We start from the raw sequence: 22387 nt of genomic DNA, 5'->3' as shown, positions 1-22387 counted from the left end.
TCATGTACTGTGTGTGTACTGATATACCGCTCATGTACTGTGTGTGTGTGTGTACTGATATACCGCTCATGTACTGTGTGTGTGTGTGTGTACTGATATACCGCTCATGTACTGTGTGTGTGTGTGTACTGATATACCGCTCATGTACTGTGTGTGTGTGTGTACTGATATACCGCTCATGTACTGTGTGTGTACTGATATACCGCTCATGTACTGTGTGTGTGTACTGATATACCGCTCATGTACTGTGTGTGTGTACTGATATACCGCTCATGTACTGTGTGTGTACTGATATACCGCTCATGTACTGTGTGTGTACTGATATACCGCTCATGTACTGTGTGTGTGTGTACTGATATACCGCTCATGTACTGTGTGTGTGTGTACTGATATACCGCTCATGTACTGTGTGTGTGTGTACTGATATACCGCTCATGTACTGTGTGTGTGTGTGTGTACTGATATACCGCTCATGTACTGTGTGTGTGTACTGATATACCGCTCATGTACTGTGTGTGTGTGTGTACTGATATACCGCTCATGTACTGTGTGTGTGTGTACTGATATACCGCTCATGTACTGTGTGTGTACTGATATACCGCTCATGTACTGTGTGTGTGTGTACTGATATACCGCTCATGTACTGTGTGTGTACTGATATACCGCTCATGTACTTTGTGTGTGTGTACTGATATACCGCTCATGTACTGTGTGTGTGTACTGATATACCGCTCATGTACTGTGTGTGTGTACTGATATACCGCTCATGTACTGTGTGTGTGTACTGATATACCGCTCATGTACTGTGTGTGTGTACTGATATACCGCTCATGTACTGTGTGTGTACTGATATACCGCTCATGTACTGTGTGTGTGTACTGATATACCGCTCATGTACTGTGTGTGTACTGATATACCGCTCATGTACTGTGTGTGTACTGATATACCGCTCATGTACTGTGTGTGTGTACTGATATACCGCTCATGTACTGTGTGTGTACTGATATACCGCTCATGTACTGTGTGTGTGTGTACTGATATACCGCTCATGTACTGTGTGTGTGTGTACTGATATACCGCTCATGTACTGTGTGTGTGTGTACTGATATACCGCTCATGTACTGTGTGTGTGTGTGTACTGATATACCGCTCATGTACTGTGTGTGTGTGTGTACTGATATACCGCTCATGTACTGTGTGTGTACTGATATACCGCTCATGTACTGTGTGTGTGTGTACTGATATACCGCTCATGTACTGTGTGTGTGTGTGTGTACTGATATACCGCTCATGTACTGTGTGTGTACTGATATACCGCTCATGTACTGTGTGTGTGTGTACTGATATACCGCTCATGTACTGTGTGTGTACTGATATACCGCTCATGTACTGTGTGTGTGTGTGTACTGATATACCGCTCATGTACTGTGTGTGTGTACTGATATACCGCTCATGTACTGTGTGTGTGTGTGTGTACTGATATACCGCTCATGTACTGTGTGTGTGTGTGTGTACTGATATACCGCTCATGTACTGTGTGTGTGTGTGTACTGATATACCGCTCATGTACTGTGTGTGTGTGTACTGATATACCGCTCATGTACTGTGTGTGTGTGTACTGATATACCGCTCATGTACTGTGTGTGTGTGTACTGATATACCGCTCATGTACTGTGTGTGTGTACTGATATACCGCTCATGTACTGTGTGTGTACTGATATACCGCTTGTTACGGTTACCCTTAGTCTCGCTGAGAGATGGACCGCTTAGTAGCCTGGATCCCTATTGCTAAAGAGGGGAGAAGCTGCTTTCCATAGTATTCTATATGAGTCTCGCAAATATAGAATAATCTCCCTTAGCTGCAGTACAGCTAGGATACCCTTCTGCCACAAAAACGAGTCAACGCTGCGATTGAGGGTCAAACAAGAACTCAGGACTGGGATGCCCAGCCTTGCTTTTTATTAGGTTTACATGCACACAGGGCACTCCCAGGGGGAAGAGGGGGGGGAAGCACAAAATCCCCCATCACACATTTAGATAGAGAGCACTGTCCCTTTGGACAGGCCACAATAGGATTACAGTACTTAAGATAACAAGTTTACAAGTTCATCTTATCAATTAGCAGTCTGGCTCAGAGGTGATATTAGACAATAGTTTCTAAAAGCTGAAAAAAAAGAGTTAACTCTTTATGAAATGAAACTTGTTACGGTTTTCTTGGAGCCCCTTCTTAGGCGCTGGGCTTGCTGGTTCAGGCATTGCTGCTGGGAAATAAGCTCTTAACACAAAATAACTAATGCTTCTGTAAACCACCGCTCACTGTACTGTGTGGTGTGTGTGTACTGACTTATACCGCTCATGTACTGTGTGTTTCTGTGCTACTATATACCGCTCATGTACTGAGTGTGTGTGTGTACTGATATATACCGCTAATGTACTGTGTGTGTGTGACTGATATACCGCCTCCATGTTCACTGTGTGTGTGTACTGTTATACCAGCTCATGTAACTGTGTGTGTGTGTAACCTGATATACCGTCTCATGTAACTGTGTGTGTGTGTACTGAATATACCGCTCATGTCCTGTGTGATGTGTGTACTTGATATACCGCCTATGTACTGTGTGTGTACTGATATACCGCTCATGTACTGTGTGTGTGTGATAACTGATTATAACCGCTCACTGTACTGAATATATCCGCTCATGTAACTGTGTGTGTGTACTGATATACCGCTCATTTAATTGTGTGTTTATGATATACCGTCTCATTTACTGTGTGGTACTGATATACCGCTCATGTTACTGTGTGTGTGTACTGATATACCGCTCAGGTACCTGTTGTGTGTGTAATTGATATACGTCTGTACTGTGATGTGTGCTTACTGATATACCGATCATGTACTGTGTGTGTGTACTGATATACGCTCATGGTACTGTGTGTGTGTACTGATATACGCTCATGTACTGTGTGTGTGTACTGATATTACCGCTCATGTACTGTTTGTGTTGTATGATATACCGCCCTCATGTACGGTGTGTTGTACTGGATATACGCTCATGTACTGTGTGTGTACTGATATACGCTCATGTACTGTGTGTGTGTACTGATATAGCCGTCATGTACTGTGTGTGTGTGTGTGTACTGTTATACCGCTCTTGTACTGTTTGTGATGTGTGGTGTACTGATATACTCGCCTCATGTACTGTGTGTGTGTACTGATATACGTCATGTACTGTGTGTGTACTTGATATACCGCTCATGTACTGTGTGTGTGTGTACTGAACATACCGCTTCATGTACTAGTGTGTGTGTGTACTGATTACCGCTCATGTACTAGTGTGTGTGTACTGAATATACCGCTCATGTACTGTGTGTGTGTGTACTGATATACCGCTCATGTACTGTGTGTGTGTGTACTGATATACCGCTCATGTACTGTGTGTGTGTACTGATATACCGCTCATGTACTGTGTGTGTGTACTGATATACCGCTCATGTACTGTGTGTGTACTGATATACCGCTCATGTACTGTGTGTGTGTGTGTGTACTGATATACCGCTCATGTACTGTGTGTGTGTGTGTGTACTGATATACCGCTCATGTACTGTGTGTGTGTGTACTGATATACCGCTCATGTACTGTGTGTGTGTACTGATATACCGCTCATGTACTGTGTGTGTGTGTGTGTACTGATATACCGCTCATGTACTGTGTGTGTGTGTACTGATATACCGCTCATGTACTGTGTGTGTGTGTACTGATATACCGCTCATGTACTGTGTGTGTGTGTGTACTGATATACCGCTCATGTACTGTGTGTGTGTGTGTACTGATATACCGCTCATGTACTGTGTGTGTGTACTGATATACCGCTCATGTACTGTGTGTGTACTGATATACCGCTCATGTACTGTGTGTGTGTACTGATATACCGCTCATGTACTGTGTGTGTGTACTGATATACCGCTCATGTACTGTGTGTGTGTACTGATATACCGCTCATGTACTGTGTGTGTGTACTGATATACCGCTCATGTACTGTGTGTGTGTGTGTGTGTACTGATATACCGCTCATGTACTGTGTGTGTGTACTGATATACCGCTCATGTACTGTGTGTGTGTACTGATATACCGCTCATGTACTGATATACCGCTCATGTACTGTGTGTGTGTACTGATATACCGCTCATGTACTGTGTGTGTGTACTGATATACCGCTCATGTACTGTGTGTGTGTGTACTGATATACCGCTCATGTACTGATATACCGCTCATGTACTGTGTGTGTGTACTGATATACCGCTCATGTACTGTGTGTGTGTGTGTGTACTGATATACCGCTCATGTACTGTGTGTGTGTGTGTGTACTGATATACCGCTCATGTACTGTGTGTGTGTACTGATATACCGCTCATGTACTGTGTGTGTACTGATATACCGCTCATGTACTGTGTGTGTGTGTACTGATATACCGCTCATGTACTGTGTGTGTGTGTGTACTGATATACCGCTCTTGTTCTGATATACCGCTCATGTACTGTGTGTGTGTGTGTACTGATATACCGCTCATGTACTGTGTGTGTGTGTACTGATATACCGCTCATGTACTGTGTGTGTGTACTGATATACCGCTCATGTACTGTGTGTGTGTACTGATATACCGCTCATGTACTGTGTGTGTGTACTGATATACCGCTCATGTACTGTGTGTGTGTGTGTACTGATATACCGCTCATGTACTGTGTGTGTGTGTACTGATATACCGCTCATGTACTGTGTGTGTGTGTACTGATATACCGCTCATGTACTGTGTGTGTACTGATATACCGCTCATGTACTGTGTGTGTGTGTGTACTGATATACCGCTCATGTACTGTGTGTGTGTGTACTGATATACCGCTCATGTACTGTGTGTGTGTGTACTGATATACCGCTCATGTACTGTGTGTGTGTGTACTGATATACCGCTCATGTACTGTGTGTGTGTACTGATATACCGCTCATGTACTGTGTGTGTGTACTGATATACCGCTCATGTACTGTGTGTGTGTACTGATATACCGCTCATGTACTGTGTGTGTGTACTGATATACCGCTCATGTACTGTGTGTGTACTGATATACCGCTCATGTACTGTGTGTGTGTACTGATATACCGCTCATGTACTGTGTGTGTGTACTGATATACCGCTCATGTACTGTGTGTGTGTGTACTGATATACCGCTCATGTAGTGTGTGTGTGTGTACTGATATACCGCTCATGTACTGTGTGTGTGTGTACTGATATACCGCTCATGTACTGTGTGTGTGTGTGTACTGATATACCGCTCATGTACTGTGTGTGTGTGTACTGATATACCGCTCATGTACTGTGTGTGTGTGTACTGATATACCGCTCATGTACTGTGTGTGTGTACTGATATACCGCTCATGTACTGTGTGTGTGTACTGATATACCGCTCATGTACTGTGTGTGTGTGTGTGTACTGATATACCGCTCATGTACTGTGTGTGTGTACTGATATACCGCTCATGTACTGTGTGTGTGTACTGATATACCGCTCATGTACTGTGTGTGTGTACTGATATACCGCTCATGTACTGTGTGTGTGTACTGATATACCGCTCATGTACTGTGTGTGTGTACTGATATACCGCTCATGTACTGTGTGTGTGTGTGTGTGTGTACTGATATACCGCTCATGTACTGTGTGTGTGTACTGATATACCGCTCATGTACTGTGTGTGTACTGATATACCGCTCATGTACTGTGTGTGTGTACTGATATACCGCTCATGTACTGTGTGTGTGTACTGATATACCGCTCATGTACTGTGTGTGTGTGTACTGATATACCGCTCATGTACTGTGTGTACTGATATACCGCTCATGTACTGTGTGTGTGTGTACTGATATACCCCTCATGTACTGTGTGTGTGTGTACTGATATACCCCTCATGTACTGTGTGTGTGTGTGTGTGTACTGATATACCGCTCATGTACTGTGTGTGTACTGATATACCGCTCATGTACTGTGTGTGTGTACTGATATACCGCTCATGTACTGTGTGTGTACTGATATACCCCTCATGTACTGTGTGTGTGTACTGATATACCGCTCATGTACTGTGTGTGTGTGTACTGATATACCGCTCATGTACTGTGTGTGTACTGATATACCGCTCATGTACTGTGTGTGTGTGTGTGTACTGATATACCGCTCATGTACTGTGTGTGTGTGTGTACTGATATACCGCTCATGTACTGTGTGTGTGTACTGATATACCCCTCATGTACTCTGTGTGTGTGTGTGTACTGATATACCCCTCATGTACTGTGTGTGTGTGTACTGATATACCGCTCAAGTACTGTGTGTGTGTGTGTGTGTACTGATATACCCCTCATGTACTGTGTGTGTGTGTACTGATATACCGCTCATGTACTGTGTGTGTGTACTGATATACCGCTCATGTACTGTGTGTGTACTGATGTACTGTGTGTGTGTACTGATATACCGCTCATGTACTGTGTGTGTGTACTGATATACCGCTCATGTACTGTGTGTGTGTGTACTGATATACCGCTCATGTACTGTGTGTGTGTACTGATATACCGCTCATGTACTGTGTGTGTGTGTACTGATATACCGCTCATGTACTGTGTGTGTGTGTACTGATATACCGCTCATGTACTGTGTGTGTGTGTGTGTGTACTGATATACCGCTCATGTACTGTGTGTGTGTGTACTGATATACCGCTCATGTACTGTGTGTGTACTGATATACCGCTCATGTACTGTGTGTGTGTACTGATATACCGCTCATGTACTGTGTGTGTACTGATATACCGCTCATGTACTGTGTGTGTACTGATATACCGCTCATGTACTGTGTGTGTGTGTGTGTACTGATATACCGCTCATGTACTGTGTATGTACTGTGTGTGTGTACTGATATACCGCTCATGTACTGTGTGTGTGTGTGTGTGTACTGATATACCGCTCATGTACTGTGTGTGTGTGTACTGATATACCGCTCATGTACTGTGTGTGTGTACTGATATACCGCTCATGTACTGTGTGTGTGTGTACTGATATACCGCTCATGTACTGTGTGTGTGTGTGTGTGTGTACTGATATACCGCTCATGTACTGTGTGTGTGTACTGATATACCGCTCATGTACTGTGTGTGTGTACTGATATACCGCTCATGTACTGTGTGTGTGTGTGTACTGATATACCGCTCATGTACTGATATACCGCTCATGTACTGTGTGTGTGTGTGTGTACTGATATACAGCTCATGTACTGTGTGTGTGTACTGATATACCGCTCATGTACTGTGTGTGTGTGTGTACTGATATACCGCTCATGTACTGTGTGTGTACTGATATACCGCTCATGTACTGTGTGTGTGTACTGATATACCGCTCATGTACTGTGTGTGTGTGTGTACTGATATACCGCTCATGTACTGTGTGTGTGTGTACTGATATACCGCTCATGTACTGTGTGTGTGTGTGTGTACTGATATACCGCTCATGTACTGTGTGTGTGTACTGATATACCGCTCATGTACTGTGTGTGTGTACTGATATATCGCTCATGTACTGTGTGTGTGTACTGATATACCGCTCATGTACTGTGTGTGTGTACTGATATACCGCTCATGTACTGTGTGTGTGTACTGATATACCGCTCATGTACTGTGTGTGTGTGTGTACTGATATACCGCTCATGTACTGTGTGTGTACTGATATACCGCTCATGTACTGTGTGTGTACTGATATACCGCTCATGTACTGTGTGTGTGTACTGATATACCGCTCATGTACTGTGTGTGTGTACTGATATATCGCTCATGTACTGTGTGTGTGTACTGATATACCGCTCATGTACTGTGTGTGTGTACTGATATACCGCTCATGTACTGTGTGTGTGTGTGTACTGATATACCGCTCATGTACTGTGTGTGTACTGATATACCGCTCATGTACTGTGTGTGTACTGATATACCGCTCATGTACTGTGTGTGTGTACTGATATACCGCTCATGTACTGTGTGTGTGTACTGATATATCGCTCATGTACTGTGTGTGTGTACTGATATACCGCTCATGTACTGTGTGTGTGTACTGATATACCGCTCATGTACTGTGTGTGTGTACTGATATACCGCTCATGTACTGTGTGTGTGTACTGATATACCGCTCATGTACTGTGTGTGTGTGTACTGATATACCGCTCATGTACTGTGTGTGTGTACTGATATACCGCTCATGTACTGTGTGTGTGTGTACTGATATACCGCTCATGTACTGTGTAGCAGAGAGGCAGTAGGATCTGTAATATCTTTTGGGTAGCCAGAGACAAGCAAGTAACTACTCTTGGTAACTGTAATAATAACCCCTTTCCAACAAGAACTAGACGACACATAGCTTGGGAGTCGTCAACAACTATGTGACAGACCCTTCTGTCAGTACTGAAAGAGTTAACTTTGTTCAGCTTTAAGAAGCTATTTTCTAAAGACAAGGTTGCTAGCCTCAGCTATTGTGTACTGTAATTAAACAATGTGAATGTTTATCACTAAACTTAGTCACATCCACAGAGCAGACGCCCAAGTGATAAGAGGGGCTCAAGTGTGTCTTGTGTTTACTTAAGCAGATAAGCAAGTTAATGTAATTCTATTGTATCATGTCAAAGGGCGTTTTCCCTCTATCTAATGTACAATATTCTTTCAACCCCCCTTCTGGGGTCAGACCTGCATAAATACTGGGCATATAGCCTTCAATAAAGTGCATTCTGTTTTTATCTTCAATGTGGAGCCTGGTCTCATGTTTGAGGGGGGAACTGGCTGGGTTGTGAGTTGCTGATCCCATATTCAGGACATCGTTCACCTGGTATTAACCCTTGGTATCCTGTTGGTACCGTAACAAACTGTTTTTCCGGTTAAAAAAAATAAAAAATAAATAAACTCTGTATTTAAAAAAAAGTCTCCCCTACAAGTGGTTTCCCAACTGAAACAGCAGGGAGTTTAAACAGTAACATACAGTTTAACATACATTTTAACCATTAGCCTAAATAACAATTCCTGCATAGTTCATAAGTGGCAAGGTTTGCCACAATGCTCCCCCAGAACCAAACCGGCATGCCCAGTCTAATCCCAACGGATTGGCTTGGGGAGGTCCGGAGGAGTGTTCACAGATCAAGGTTCAAGTTCAGTTTGTCTGGACAACCCGTTGACGTTTTGCTTCCCAGGTCGGTAATGGATTGTTAAGTCAAACAGCTGCAGCGCCAAACTCCAGCGCAACAGCTGGGCATTGTCTCCGGATACCCTGTTCAGCCACACCAACGGGTTGTGATCTGTGAGCAGGGAAAATTGTTGTCCATATAGATATGGCTGAAGTTTCTTGAGGGCCCACACCACGGCCAGGCATTCCTTTTCAATGGCGGCGTAGCTAACTTCTCGGGGTAACAGTTTCCTGCTTAGGTAGGCCACAGGATGCTCGCCGCCATTAGCCCCGACTTGGCTCAACCCGGCTCCCAATCCAAACATAGAAGCGTCTGTATGGACGAAAAAGCGTTTAGTTGGATCCGGGGCAGCAAGGATAGGGGCATTTACGAGAGTGTTTTTCAGTTCTTGGAATGCTTGTTCACACTCTGGGCTCCAGGTAACAATCTTAGGAAGGTTTTTACGGGTGAGGTCGGTGAGGGGTTTGGCTAGGGTACTATAATTAGGTTCAAACTTCCTATAATAGCCTGCGGTACCTAGAAAGGCTAGCACTTGGGTCTTGGTATGGGGAGTGGGCCACTTGGCTACGGCCTTTACCTTGGCCGGTTCGGGCTTCTGCTGCCCACTACCTACTCGGTGCCCTAGGTACTGGACCTCCGCCATCCCTATATGACATTTGCTAGGCTTAAGGGTTAATCCTGCCTCCCTAATGCGATCTAGGATCGCCACTATATGGTTGAAATGCTCGTCCCAGGAGCTGCTAAATATAGCTATGTCGTCTAAATAGGCGCATGCGTACTCTTGGGACCCATCCAGTAGCCGATCTACCATTCGCTGGAAAGTTGCCGGAGCGTTCTTCATCCCGAATGGCATGACCTTTAATTGGTACAGGCCAAACGGGGTGACAAACGCTGATTTGGGAATGGCATCCTCGGCTAGTGGGATCTGCCAGTACCCCTTACACAGATCTATGGTGGTGAGGTACTGGCCTCGAGCCATTTTATCCAGGAGCTCATCTATCCGGGGCATAGGGTAGGCATCAGAGACGGTTTTATCATTAAGTTTCCGGTAGTCTACACAGAAACGGGTCGTGCCATCCCGCTTCGGCACTAGAACTACCGGCGATGCCCAGGGGATGTCCGAGTGCTCAATCACTCCTAGCTGTAGCATCTCGTCAATCTCCTTCCGCATATGTTCTCTCACCGATTCTGGTATGCGCTAAGGAGGTTGACGCATAGGGAGGTGACCTGGGGTTTCTACCCTATGGGTGGCCAGTCTGGTATATCCAGGCACGTGGGAGAACGTGTCTCTCTTTTCCTGCAGTAGCTCTGCTATTTGAGCTCGTTCCCGAGGACTTAACCGCTCACCCAATTGTACCTCTCCCAGACCTTCATTCCGGTTCTTCAATCCTAGGAGGTCGGGAAGAGGTAAACTGTCTGCGTCGTCCGTGGCAGGGGCGCAAATAGCATTCACCTCCTCTGCGCGTTCATGGTACGGCTTCAACATATTTACATGGAGCATGTGTCTACCGCCTGCTCCAGTACATGGGCCGATCACATAGGTGGTGTCACAGATTTGTTCCACCACCTTGTATGGGCCCTGCCATGCGGCCTGCAGTTTATCATTTTTGACCGGTTTTAAGATTAGCACCTTCTGCCCAGTCTGAAAACTGCAGTCCCTGGCGCCCCTATCATACCAACGGCGCAAACGGGTTTGAGCCGCCTGAAGGTAGGTGCGGACGGTCCGAGTCAGGGCCTCCAGGCGCTCCCTTAACTCCAGCACGTATGGTACGATAGGAGTACCGTCACTAGTGACTTCCCCCTCCCAATGCTCTCGGATTAAGTCTAGGGGACCCCGTACCCTCCTTTCCAAATAATAATTCAAAGGGAGAGAACCCCGTGGACTCCTGAGGTACCTCCCGGTAGGCGAAAAGCAAGTGGGGTAGAAACCGCTCCCAGTTCTTCTGGGTATCTATGAACGTGTGGAGCCTCTGTTTCAATGTTCCGTTAAACTGTTCACAGAGCCCATTAGACTGGGGGGGGATAAGCAGAATTTACAATGGGTTTCACCCCACATGCTCTCCACAACTGGTGGGTAATCTCAGCCGTAAACTGGGTGCCCCGGTCCGAAATAATCTCCCGGGGAAATCCCATGCGGGAGAAGTTTTTGATGAGGGCATCCGCCACGGTCTCAGCATGAATATTAGCCAGAGCCACCGCCTCGGGATATCGGGTGGCATAATCCACGACCGTGAGTATATACCTCTTCCCCAAGGGGCTAGGCTTGGCTAGGGGGCCAATGAGGTCCACCGCCACTCGACTAAAAGGCTCATCTATTATGGGGAGGGAGTGTAGCTTTGCCTTATATCGGTCTCCTCTTTTCCCTACTCGTTGGCAGGTGTCACACGTCTGGCAATGCTACCTAATGTCTTTGGTGATCCCTGGCCAAAAGAAATTCTGAGTTAGGCGGTGCTTCGTACGACTAACTCCTAGGTGGCCTGACAGCGGAATATCGTGGGCAACCCGTAGCAGTTCTCGTCTATACCTCTGAGGTACTATTAACTGCTGAACGGACAGGAGAATAGTTCCGGCCACTATCTTCTCAGTATACCTGTACAGTAACCCCTTGTTCCAACCATACCTCTCTCCTTCCAACGCCGCCTGATTCTGGTTTACCTTATCCATATATACTTGTAATGAGGGGTCAGTGGCCACTTCGCTACCAAATTCTAGTGGAGGGGCCCAAGAGACATTAGGGGGGTGATTGCTTACCTGAGCCTCAGAGTGATCAGTCAGTGTGTTGGTGCGGCCTGTTGTCGGGTAACAACGGGCAGTGCTGCTTGTGGGGAGGTTCGGGGTGCAAATGCTTAAATCAGCTCCCCTAAGTCGTTGCCCAAAATAACGTCTGCAGGCAATTTTGCATAAGGCCTACTTCTACGTTCCCCGACCCTGCTCCCCTATCCAAGTGTACTTTGGCTGTGGGAATCTTGTAAATAGCTCCCCCGGCCACCCAGACAGCTACAGTCTCCGGTCAGTTGATTGGTGGAAACTAAATGTTGCCGGAGCAAGGTTATGGTGTCCCCAGAGTCACGCAGCCCTTGGACACGTCGGCCCTCTATATTGACCACCTGGCGGTGGCTTTGTAGGTTGTCCTAAGCGGCCTGTACTGGGTTTACTTCGTGTAAGATGCCCAAGGGTTCCTCGTGGAAGACTGCGGGTTGGGTCTGTAGTCGGGGCTCGTTCTGGTAGCAGTGTACAGTTGCCCGGTTGTTTGACAAGTTGTTCTGGTTGTTCCAGGTGGATCGTGTCTTGTCTCTGGGACAGTCTCTCTGAATGTGCCCTTGTTGTTGGTTACAAAGATGGCAACGGATAGCTGATCGAGTCGGGTATGGGGTGGGTGAATTCCCCCTCCAGGACTCGATAACAGCGGTGTGGGAGCTGCAGTGGGGGTTGGGGTGACCCCAATTCTGGAGTGTTGCTGTGTTCGTTGAGCTCTCCGGGCGTCTTGGTATTCGTCGGCCAAGGTCGCTGCGGTATGTACCGTGCACGGTTTTTGATCTCTCAGCCAGTTTTGCAATTCGGTGGACACCCCTTGGAAGAATTGCTCCATTTACAGGAGTTGTAAAAGGTCTTCCAACTGGGTGACTTGGGCTGCCTGCAACCAGCCTTTAGCGGCCCAGGTTAGCCGATGAGCGCACTCAGTGTGGGTATCTTTCTCCAGCTTCTTCAGGTCTCGGAACCATTGTCGGTATGCCTCCGGGTTAATAGCATACCTAGTCAGGATGGCCTGTTTTACCTTCTGGTAGTCCCTGCTGTCCTCATCTGGTATGGTGCGGTAGGCTTCAGCGTCCCGCCCGGATAACTTGCCAGCCAGTAGGGGAACTTGGTCAGCGGTACTAAATAATAATAATAATACCCATCGATATCCTCCGTGTCGGTATGATCCTTGAATGCGTGGTAGGGAATCTTAGCTTTCCCTGTACCAGCACTGGAATGTACTGGTAGCCCCTCTCTGGGTTTCGTGGTGGTTTGTCGGGTCACCATCAAGTACTCCTGTACATCTGCTGATGTCCGTGTCAGGAGCTCCTCTGAATGGGGAAGCGGAAAAAAAGCCAACCGGGTCCGCATCTCTTTTTGGAATTCAGTTTCGTTGTTCGCCATGGGTACGGCCGTACCTGCTACCCGGTCTCTCTCCATGAGCTCTGCAATCAGCCTTGCTTTGGTTTTATTGCTGGCAATAATTCCTCTCGCCTCCAGTAATTCCTTCAATGCAGTTCTCTTTAGTCTGGTAGAATCTGTCCCCATTTACCGTCCGTTCATATACATCACATGTCCTACGACTTGCTGTGCGGTTTGAATCCCGTCGCTTGCCACCAATTGTAGCGGAGAGGTAGTAGGATCTGTAATATCTTTTGGGTAGGCAGATACAAGCAAGTAACTAGACGACACATAGTCTGGGAGTTAACAACGACTTTTTACAACGGCAAAAAACAACCAACTTTTAAAACAGTCTCCCCTAGAAGGGGTTTCCGAACTGATACAATGACATCATCAACATATAATTGTATTACAGTAACATATAGTTTAACATACATTTTAACTATTAGCCTAAATAACAATTCCCGCTTAGTTCATAAGTGGCGAGGTTTGCCACATACCGCTCATGTACTGTGTGTGTACAGTAGTGAGCCCCTGTTCCCCATCATCACTACCCATTGAGAGTGCCCCCCCGACCCTCCGTCGCATTTTCCGCCATTACCAACAATATTTTCGCGTACCCCCAACCGGCCTGCCAAGTACCCCAGGTTGGGAACCGCTGACATATGAAATTAGGCAGTGCAGGCAATCGGAAGCCATATTATATGCACCGTAGCCTACAGGCTATGCTCTCCTCTGTCCTTGAATGCATGCATTGCTGTGTGACGACCACCTATAGAGGGAGCATGTATGTGTCCTATTATTCCTCAGTAGTAGCAAGGATTCTGGAGCAGAAAAACTGAAATTTCTTCATTTAATCCATATAACACATTTATTAGTTGATATTTCTGATGAACCCTGCCGTCACTGGGACTTCTGGAGGAGGTTGTTGGCTAGCCTCCTGCCCACTGACTATGGACCCTGGAACTAGAGGGGATTTTGTGTTTTAGGATGCGGGTGCCCAGGGGACATTTGGAGTACTTCTACCCTGGATTTAGATTTACCCCATTTCCCTGAATATCCCAGAGACTCGAGAACTGGAGGGCCCTAATACAGAGCTGGGGCTCCTGTGTTATGTTGGAGTATAAGGTGACGGCTCAAACAAGAATTGCCTGTTCCAAACCCCCCCCCCCCCAAAAAAGACTCAGACTAATTGCAGGAGATGGCAATCAGCACATACATTCTAATGCTGAGGCCTCCTGCATATCCAGTCTAGGTGTGAAGTGTCTTTCTGTCATTGTGTGAGTCATCCATTGTCCTTTTGTAAGTCGGGATGTGATTAGAATCTTGTTTAAATAACCATTGTCTGATGTTTGTCCCATTGTATAATATTTGTTCCTATTGTTCATGTGGTTACTACCCTACCCCTTGTTGGAATTGTATAAAATGTTTGTGAACCTTCCAATAGAGAATTATTCCTTTTTGGTTTTACCTGAACTGGAGTCCTGTCTCTTTTTGGTATAAGGACTTGTCAATCTATCTGCTGGAGGGGTTTGGAGAGCAGGAGGCAGCGTTTGGCGGAGGTACCCAGCCAGGGTACCAGGCAGTCCATCACAATATTCATTATATAATAATATCATTGTATCCTTTATGTATTGTAGCATCTTTAGACCTGTTTTTTTATCATGGGATAATTACAATCCATATTGATTATTGCTCAAGGTTATAAAATGTTGTTCTTGTTTTTCTGTTCACATTTGCTAGATTTACGCTCCCCCTCCCCCAAAAGGGTACTTTTCTCTATTGTGAAAATAAAATGTTTCATATAGGAAATACAATATATTAAGGCCATAATTGTTTATAGGAAGAATTATAAAAACTGGCTACACACTAAAGGAACATTCTCTGTGGGTTTAATTTGGGTTAACATTGGCATTATTTGCTCAGTGTGGTGAATTACTGAAATGAATAATGATTACATAAAGCACATCACTCGGCCTTATGGTTCTGTCTTTCTGCTGGCACCAGGCCCCTCTGTGATTAATATATTAGCACCGCAGTCTGGCCTAGGCAAGCATCAGTTTTGTATGCAAACAGAAGTTTATTGGCATTTGTATATCAAAGCTTAGTGGTCACCGCTATAGCGATCAATGAAGTGACTTAACTATTTTACTATTTGTGCTGTGTAGTCTGCTGATGATTGGCTCGGCACTTTGTCACAGTAATGACGTGACCCTAATACTTATAACCGTGTAGGTGCCTATCTAGAGCTATAAAAATAATCGTGGTTCGTTGTCCTTTTGTATAACAGCGTTTCTTCCTGTCTGTATATTGTACAGATGCCGTGGAAGAAGAAACAAAAGATTGAGAATGGAGAAGATGGAAGCAATGCAGCTTTTCCTATGAAGAAGTCCAAGATATCGGGTGAGTTGTCAGTCATGTTTTAAAGCTACTTCAGTTACAGTCCTCCAGCATAATTAGAGGAATACAGTGCAATACTGAACTAAAGAAGGGGAGCCAAGATTAGCACAAAAATAAATCAAATTATATAGTGCTAAATCAACACTGCTACAATATGTCAAATAAAAAAGAACAGTGAAAAAATAAAAAAAAATATTTGTGACTCAATATATTGCTAATAATAACGTATCCTCATGGACATTTAGCAGACTGAAATTGTCCACCCCAAAGAACAGGGAAAAGTTCTTGTTGGTATCTTTTAATATATACTTAGATTCCAATAGGGGTTCAAACACGTGCTCATAAGCAATAGGGCAGCTCTCTTTATAAAGATGACGATGTGAAAACCAGGTACTAAAAAGGAGAAGAACAAATAGAGGCGCCTAGTGTGATACCATATGAACCCAGGAGAAAAGGCAAGTACAGTATCTCAAATATACTCACAAACCAAGGTGCACATCCAGTGCAATATTCAGCAGACTGAGACTTTCTAGCCACTCAGCTGACTCGTAAGCACAGGATCACGTTCTCCCCAGAGATGCAGGGAAATGAAGGATTCTTAGTGCAATTTTACACAGCCACCGGTCCTAGACTCGATGACACCAGGTGTCCAGATACCACTCAACGAGGACAAGGCGTAGATAAAAGTAATTTTGTCTTTATTAAAACCAATAATAAAAATACATAGGAAACACAGCAACGTGTTTCTCAGCCTGATGAAACGGCGTTCACGCTGAGAAACGCGTTGCTGTGTTTCCTATGTATTTTTATTATTGGTTTTAATAAAAACAAATTACTTTTATCTACACCTTGCCCTCGTTGAGTGGTATCTGGACGCCTGGGGTCATTGAGTCTAGGACCGGTGGCTGTGTAAATCGCACTTGGAATCCTTCATTTCCCTGCATCTCTGGGGAGAACGTGATCCTGCTCAATCCTGTGCTTACGAGTCAGCTGAGCGACTAGAAAGTCTCAGCCTGCTGAATATTGCACAGGATGTGCACCTTGGTTTGTGAGTATATTTGAGATACTGTACTTGCCTTTTCTCCTTGGTCCATACAGTATCACACTAGGCGCCTCTATTTGTCCTTCTGGTTTTCACTACAGCATAATTATCCTGTGTTAATGATTACCTTTGAAGAATCAGAAATATATCAGAGCGCCAATTGGTGGAGGCGGGGTCCTAATGAAACCATATATAAAATCTTGCTGTATAATAAAAAACTTACAATTTATTCAAAGATTCTGGATACAATGTAAATGATTTTTTACAAATATACACATAGATGGGTTACAATTGATAGTCAGAAATTCATGGATCCATGTACTGACAATTCACAGTTTACAATTTACAATAAAACACTTTTAGCAATAAAAAATATCTTTAAGTTTTTATTGTTCAAAATATTTTTATTGCTAAACAAGTAAAAGTAATAAAAAATGATGTTTTGATGTCAGTGCGAGTATAATTAATACAAATAGATTACTGCTTCAAACAATAATGGCTGAACTGAGGGTTTGGTTATCAGTAAGAGTATATTCTCTGGTGACAAGAAAACTCCGCTCTGATAAGCGTTGGATTTAACTTCTATCTTTATGCGGTAATGGATGGAAAGTGTGGGTAGTGGTTCACAGCGCGATTACAGGAACTACCCCGTATTTTGTGGCCAAATTCGTATGGAATGGACTATAGGAAATGTGTACAAGTCCTAAAGTGCCTCAGTAAAAGATTGAAAACAAAACGGTGAAGCAGTATATATTATAAATAATCCTGCTAAGGTTTAGGCTAAAACATCAGCGGAAAAAAGTTGCTAATAGCTACCTTGCAACAAAAATCAATCTAGTGCAAAGTGAAAAACAATAAAATTATGAAGCAGTTTACACAATAATTTGAAACCTTGGTAAGTGTGTATTAAACCTGCACGGCAAAATAAGTGCTAGTGTCTGAGTCCAAACAGAATCTCAATCAGACACGTATAGAAATAGATGCCGGATTAATAGAATTGACTAGGTAAAACAACGTGAAAAAAAAGCTTGTAAAAAACTTGGAAAAGAACTTGAAAAAATATTTGAAAAAAATGAATGAAAAAATAGTGTCTGTGTGTCACTCTTATGGTTTTGCTGTGAGCATAAAAAACGGAGAGATGAAAAAAACAACTGTAATCCAAACGTTCAATGTGTTCTTCACTAACAAAAGTGTGAGGATATTTGCAGCGGTGTATGAGGTCCACAATAGTAAGCGGTCCACCAAGAGAAACGGAAGTCAATTTCTATACTTCAGGCGGCTATGTAGGTTCAAAAGTCAATGATTTATATCACATAGCGCTACGGTTATTATAAATGTGGATCTCCAATTGGCGCTCTGATATATTTCTGATTCTTCTCTTTTCTCTGCTGACCACTAGGGGTCACAACCATCAGAGTCAAGGGTCACCCCACACAGTAGGCGCTCAGTTTATACTATTTATTAATGATTACTTTTTAAAGAAGATAATGAGGCCCATTTATCAAGCTCCGTATGGAGCTTGTGGGCCCGTGTTTCTGGCGAGTCTTCAGACTCGCCAGAAACGGCAGTTATGAAGCAGCTGTCTAAAGACCGCTGTTCCATTACCCTGTCCACCTGCTCTGAGCAGGCAGACAGGAATCGCCACAATTCAACCTGATAGAGTACAATCTGGTTGATTGACACCTCCCTGCTGGCGGCCGATTGGCCGTGAGTCTGCAGGGGGCAGCGTTGCAACAGCAGCTCTTGTGAGCTGCTGGTGCAATGCTGAATACGGAGAGCGTATTGCTCTCCGCATTCAGCGAGGTCTTGCGGACCTGATCCGCACTATTGGATCAGGTCCGCAAGACCTTTGATAAATAGGCCTCTTTATTGTCCCAATATGATTCCGCCCCTTCTGGTGTCAACCACATAGTTGTTCAGCTTGTATAAAAAGACATCCAAAGAAAAAAAACAGCAACAGACCAGGATTTTCACCAAAACTTTTAGTCAAATTTATTGACATTTCGGGAATGTTTCTCCCCTTCTTCAGAACAATAATTGCACACCAAAACTGTGCTTAAATAGTATGCAAATATCAACATAACCTCCCACTTCCTGTGAAAAAAATCGCCAAAATTATACATCCTTTTCCGGTATTCAAGGGTATATACAACCAAGTGACCCGGAAGCTATCACATGCTAAATCTTTTTATAAATATGACATCCATCTACAACATTAGTAGTGTTATAACAAATGATAATAGGAATATACTTTCTTATACCATGCATATAAAAACATCTTACACCGTTATTAGCAACAGCCTATTCGTGAAACCAGAAGTCATTAATTTACATCACTTCCAGTTTTGCGTCTACCGGATGTTGTCATGTTACTTCACATCTGGTTTTGTAAAACCCGGAACATTTCTTTATACAAACAATAAGCAGCACAAAGTAAATATAATAATACCTTCAGGTAATTAGTTACATACAATCCCAGTATATATTCTTCATTAGAACTGGTATGACATAGTAAAAAGTGTACCACAGTTGGAGTGAATTTGAAATGTACACTAAGTGATCATATCAAGTAAACGTATAGCAAATAAAATATATATACATATATATACGTTCAGCTAGTATACCACATGTCTAGTTCGAACACATAAGTAAAGGATGATTAACAGTGCTACTACATATTATTTCCTTTAGCACTACACCCAGCAATAGCTCCAAACCCTATGGTTTCACCAAGAAAGGGATCATTGTGGGTTTTGATATGGTGATAGAAGCACTACTCTCCTCTGGGAATTATGTAGGCCCTCCCAGTAAAGTTCGTCTTGCAACTGGTTGAATTTTCTGTCTTGTGAAAAATTATTTTAACTTTGAAAGTTTAGCAGGCATGGCGATGGGGTCGAACATGGCCCTATCGTATGCCAACCTTTTCATGTCTGGATTTGAAAAACAATTTTTATGGTCAAAAGATGTACTTTAGGTAATTTTTTACAAGAGGTACATTGATGACATTCTTTTGATTTGGAGAGGAAGCCTAGAAAGTCTACATCAATGGTTTCAGCAGTACAATAGCACGAGCACCACAATCAGATTCAAAATGTGTTTTAGTTAGTTCCATATAATTTTTGGAACAATTATTATTCTATATATAATATAATTATTCCACATTATATTCTAAACCGACTGACCGCAACTTACTGCTGATGGCTGACAGTTGTCATGCCCCTTCCCTGACTAGGGGCATTATTAAAGGGATAGTAAACCCCAACATTTTCTTTTATGATTCAGATAGAACATACAATTTTAAACAACTTTCCAATTTAATTATATTATCAAATTTTCTTCATTCTCTTGTTATCCATTGCTGAAGGTACAGCATTGCACTACTGACAGGAAGCTGAAAATATCTATTTAGCCAATCACAAGAGACAAATGTGTGCAGGCACCAATTAGCAGCAGCTCCCACTAGTGTATGATATGTGCGTATTCATTTCTCCAACATAGGTGTGTCCGGTCCACGGCGTCATCCTTACTTGTGGGATATTCTCCTCCCCAACAGGAAATGGCAAAGAGCCCAGCAAAGCTGGTCACATGATCCCTCCTAGGCTCCGCCTTCCCCAGTCATTCTCTTTGCCGTTGTACAGGCAACATCTCCACGGAGATGGCTTAGAGTTTTTTGGTGTTTAACTGTAGTTTTTATTATTCAATCAAGAGTTTGTTATTTTAAAATAGTGCTGGTATGTACTATTTACTCTGAAACAGAAAAGAGATGAAGATTTCTGTTTGTAAGAGGAAAATGATTTTAGCAACCGTTACTAAAATCGATGGCTGTTTCCACACAGGACTGTTGAGAGGAATTAACTTCAGTTGGGGGAAACAGTGAGCAGACTTTTGCTGCTTGAGGTATGACACATTTCTAACAAGACGATGTAATGCTGGAAGCTGTCATTTTCCCTATGGGATCCGGTAAGCCATTTTTATTACATAAAGAAAAAAAGGGCTTCACAAGGGCTTTTAAGACTGTAGACATTTTCTGGGCTAAAACGATTGATATATAAGCATATTTTATACTTCATAGCTTTGAGGAATTATTTTATTCTTGGGAATTATGTAAAATAACCGACAGGCACTGTATTGGACACCTTATTCTCTAGGGGCTTTCCCTAATCATAGGCAGAGCCTCATTTTCGCGCCTCTATTGCGCACTTGTTTTTGGGAAGCATGACATGCAGATGCATGTGTGAGGAGCTCTGATACATAGAAAAGACTTTCTGAAGGCGTCATTTGGTATCGTATTCCCCTTTGGGCTTGGTTGGGTCTCAGCAAAGCAGATACCAGGGACTGTAAAGGGGTTAAATATAAAAACGGCTCCGGTTCCGTTATTTTAAGGGTTAAAGCTTTCAAATTTGGTGTGCAATACTTTTAAGGCTTTAAGACACTGTGGTGAAATTTTGGTGAATTTTGAACAATTCCTTCATACTTTTTCACATTTGCAGTAATAAAGTGTGTTCAGTTTAAAATTTAAAGTGACAGTAACGGTTTTATTTTAAAACGTTTTTTGTACTTTGTTATCAAGTTTATGCCTGTTTAACATGTCTGAACTACCAGATAGACTGTGTTCTGTATGTGGGGAAGCCAAGGTTCCTTCTCATTTAAATAGATGTGATTTATGTGACACAAAATTTAGAGAAAATAATGCCCAAGATGATTCCTCAAGTGAGGGGAGTAAGCATGGTACTGCATCATCCCCTCCTTCGTCTACACCAGTCTTGCCCACACAGGAGGCCCCTAGTACATCTAGTGCGCCAATACTCCTTACTATGCAACAATTAACGGCTGTAATGGATAATTCTATCAAAAACATTTTAGCCAAAATGCCCACTTATCAGCGAAAGCGCGACTGCTCTGTTTTAGAAAATTCTGAAGAGCATGAGGACGCTGATGATATTGGTTCTGAAGTGCCCCTACACCAGTCTGAGGGGGCCAGGGAGGTTTTGTCTGAGGGAGAAATTTCAGATTCAGGGAAAATTTCTCAACAAGCTGAACCTGATGTGATTACATTTAAATTTAAATTGGAACATCTCCGCGCTCTGCTTAAGGAGGTGTTATCTACTCTGGATGATTGTGACAATTTCATAATTCCAGAGAAATTATGTAAGATGGACAAGTTCTTAGAGGTCCCGGTGCCCCCCGAAGCTTTTCCTATACCCAAGCGGGTGGCGGACATTGTAAATAAAGAATGGGAAAGGCCCGGCATACCTTTTGTCCCTCCCCCTATATTTAAGAAATTGTTTCCTATGGTCGACCCCAGAAAGGACTTATGGCAGACAGTCCCCAAGGTCGAGGGGGCGGTTTCTACTCTAAACAAACGCACCACTATACCCATAGAAGATAGTTGTGCTTTCAAAGATCCTATGGATAAAAAATTAGAGGGTTTGCTTAAAAAGATGTTTGGTTGTAGAAGGTAACCTTGCTGAACAATTTCATGCATTGTTCCTGTCACTACAGCAGCGTGTTTCTGGTTCGATGAACTAGAAAAGGCGCTCAATAAAGATTCTTCTTAT

The 22387-nt window shown here is 43.6% G+C and overlaps 1 protein-coding gene across 1 annotated transcript in view; it reads left to right on the top strand.

Annotated features, from left to right (window-relative positions):
• The first annotated feature begins 15705 nt into the window (after nt 1-15705).
• Nucleotides 15706-22387, top strand: part of ZNF512 (zinc finger protein 512) — a 139794-nt gene continuing 133112 nt past the window's right edge. The window contains exon 1 of the mRNA XM_053710981.1: nt 15706-15790. Coding sequence (XP_053566956.1) covers nt 15706-15790 — 85 coding nt within the window. The remainder of the gene's footprint in view (nt 15791-22387) is intronic.

Source organism: Bombina bombina, chromosome 4, assembly GCF_027579735.1.
Source record: "Bombina bombina isolate aBomBom1 chromosome 4, aBomBom1.pri, whole genome shotgun sequence".
NCBI lineage: Eukaryota > Metazoa > Chordata > Amphibia > Anura > Bombinatoridae > Bombina > Bombina bombina.
This window is presented reverse-complemented; position numbering and strand designations above follow the sequence as displayed.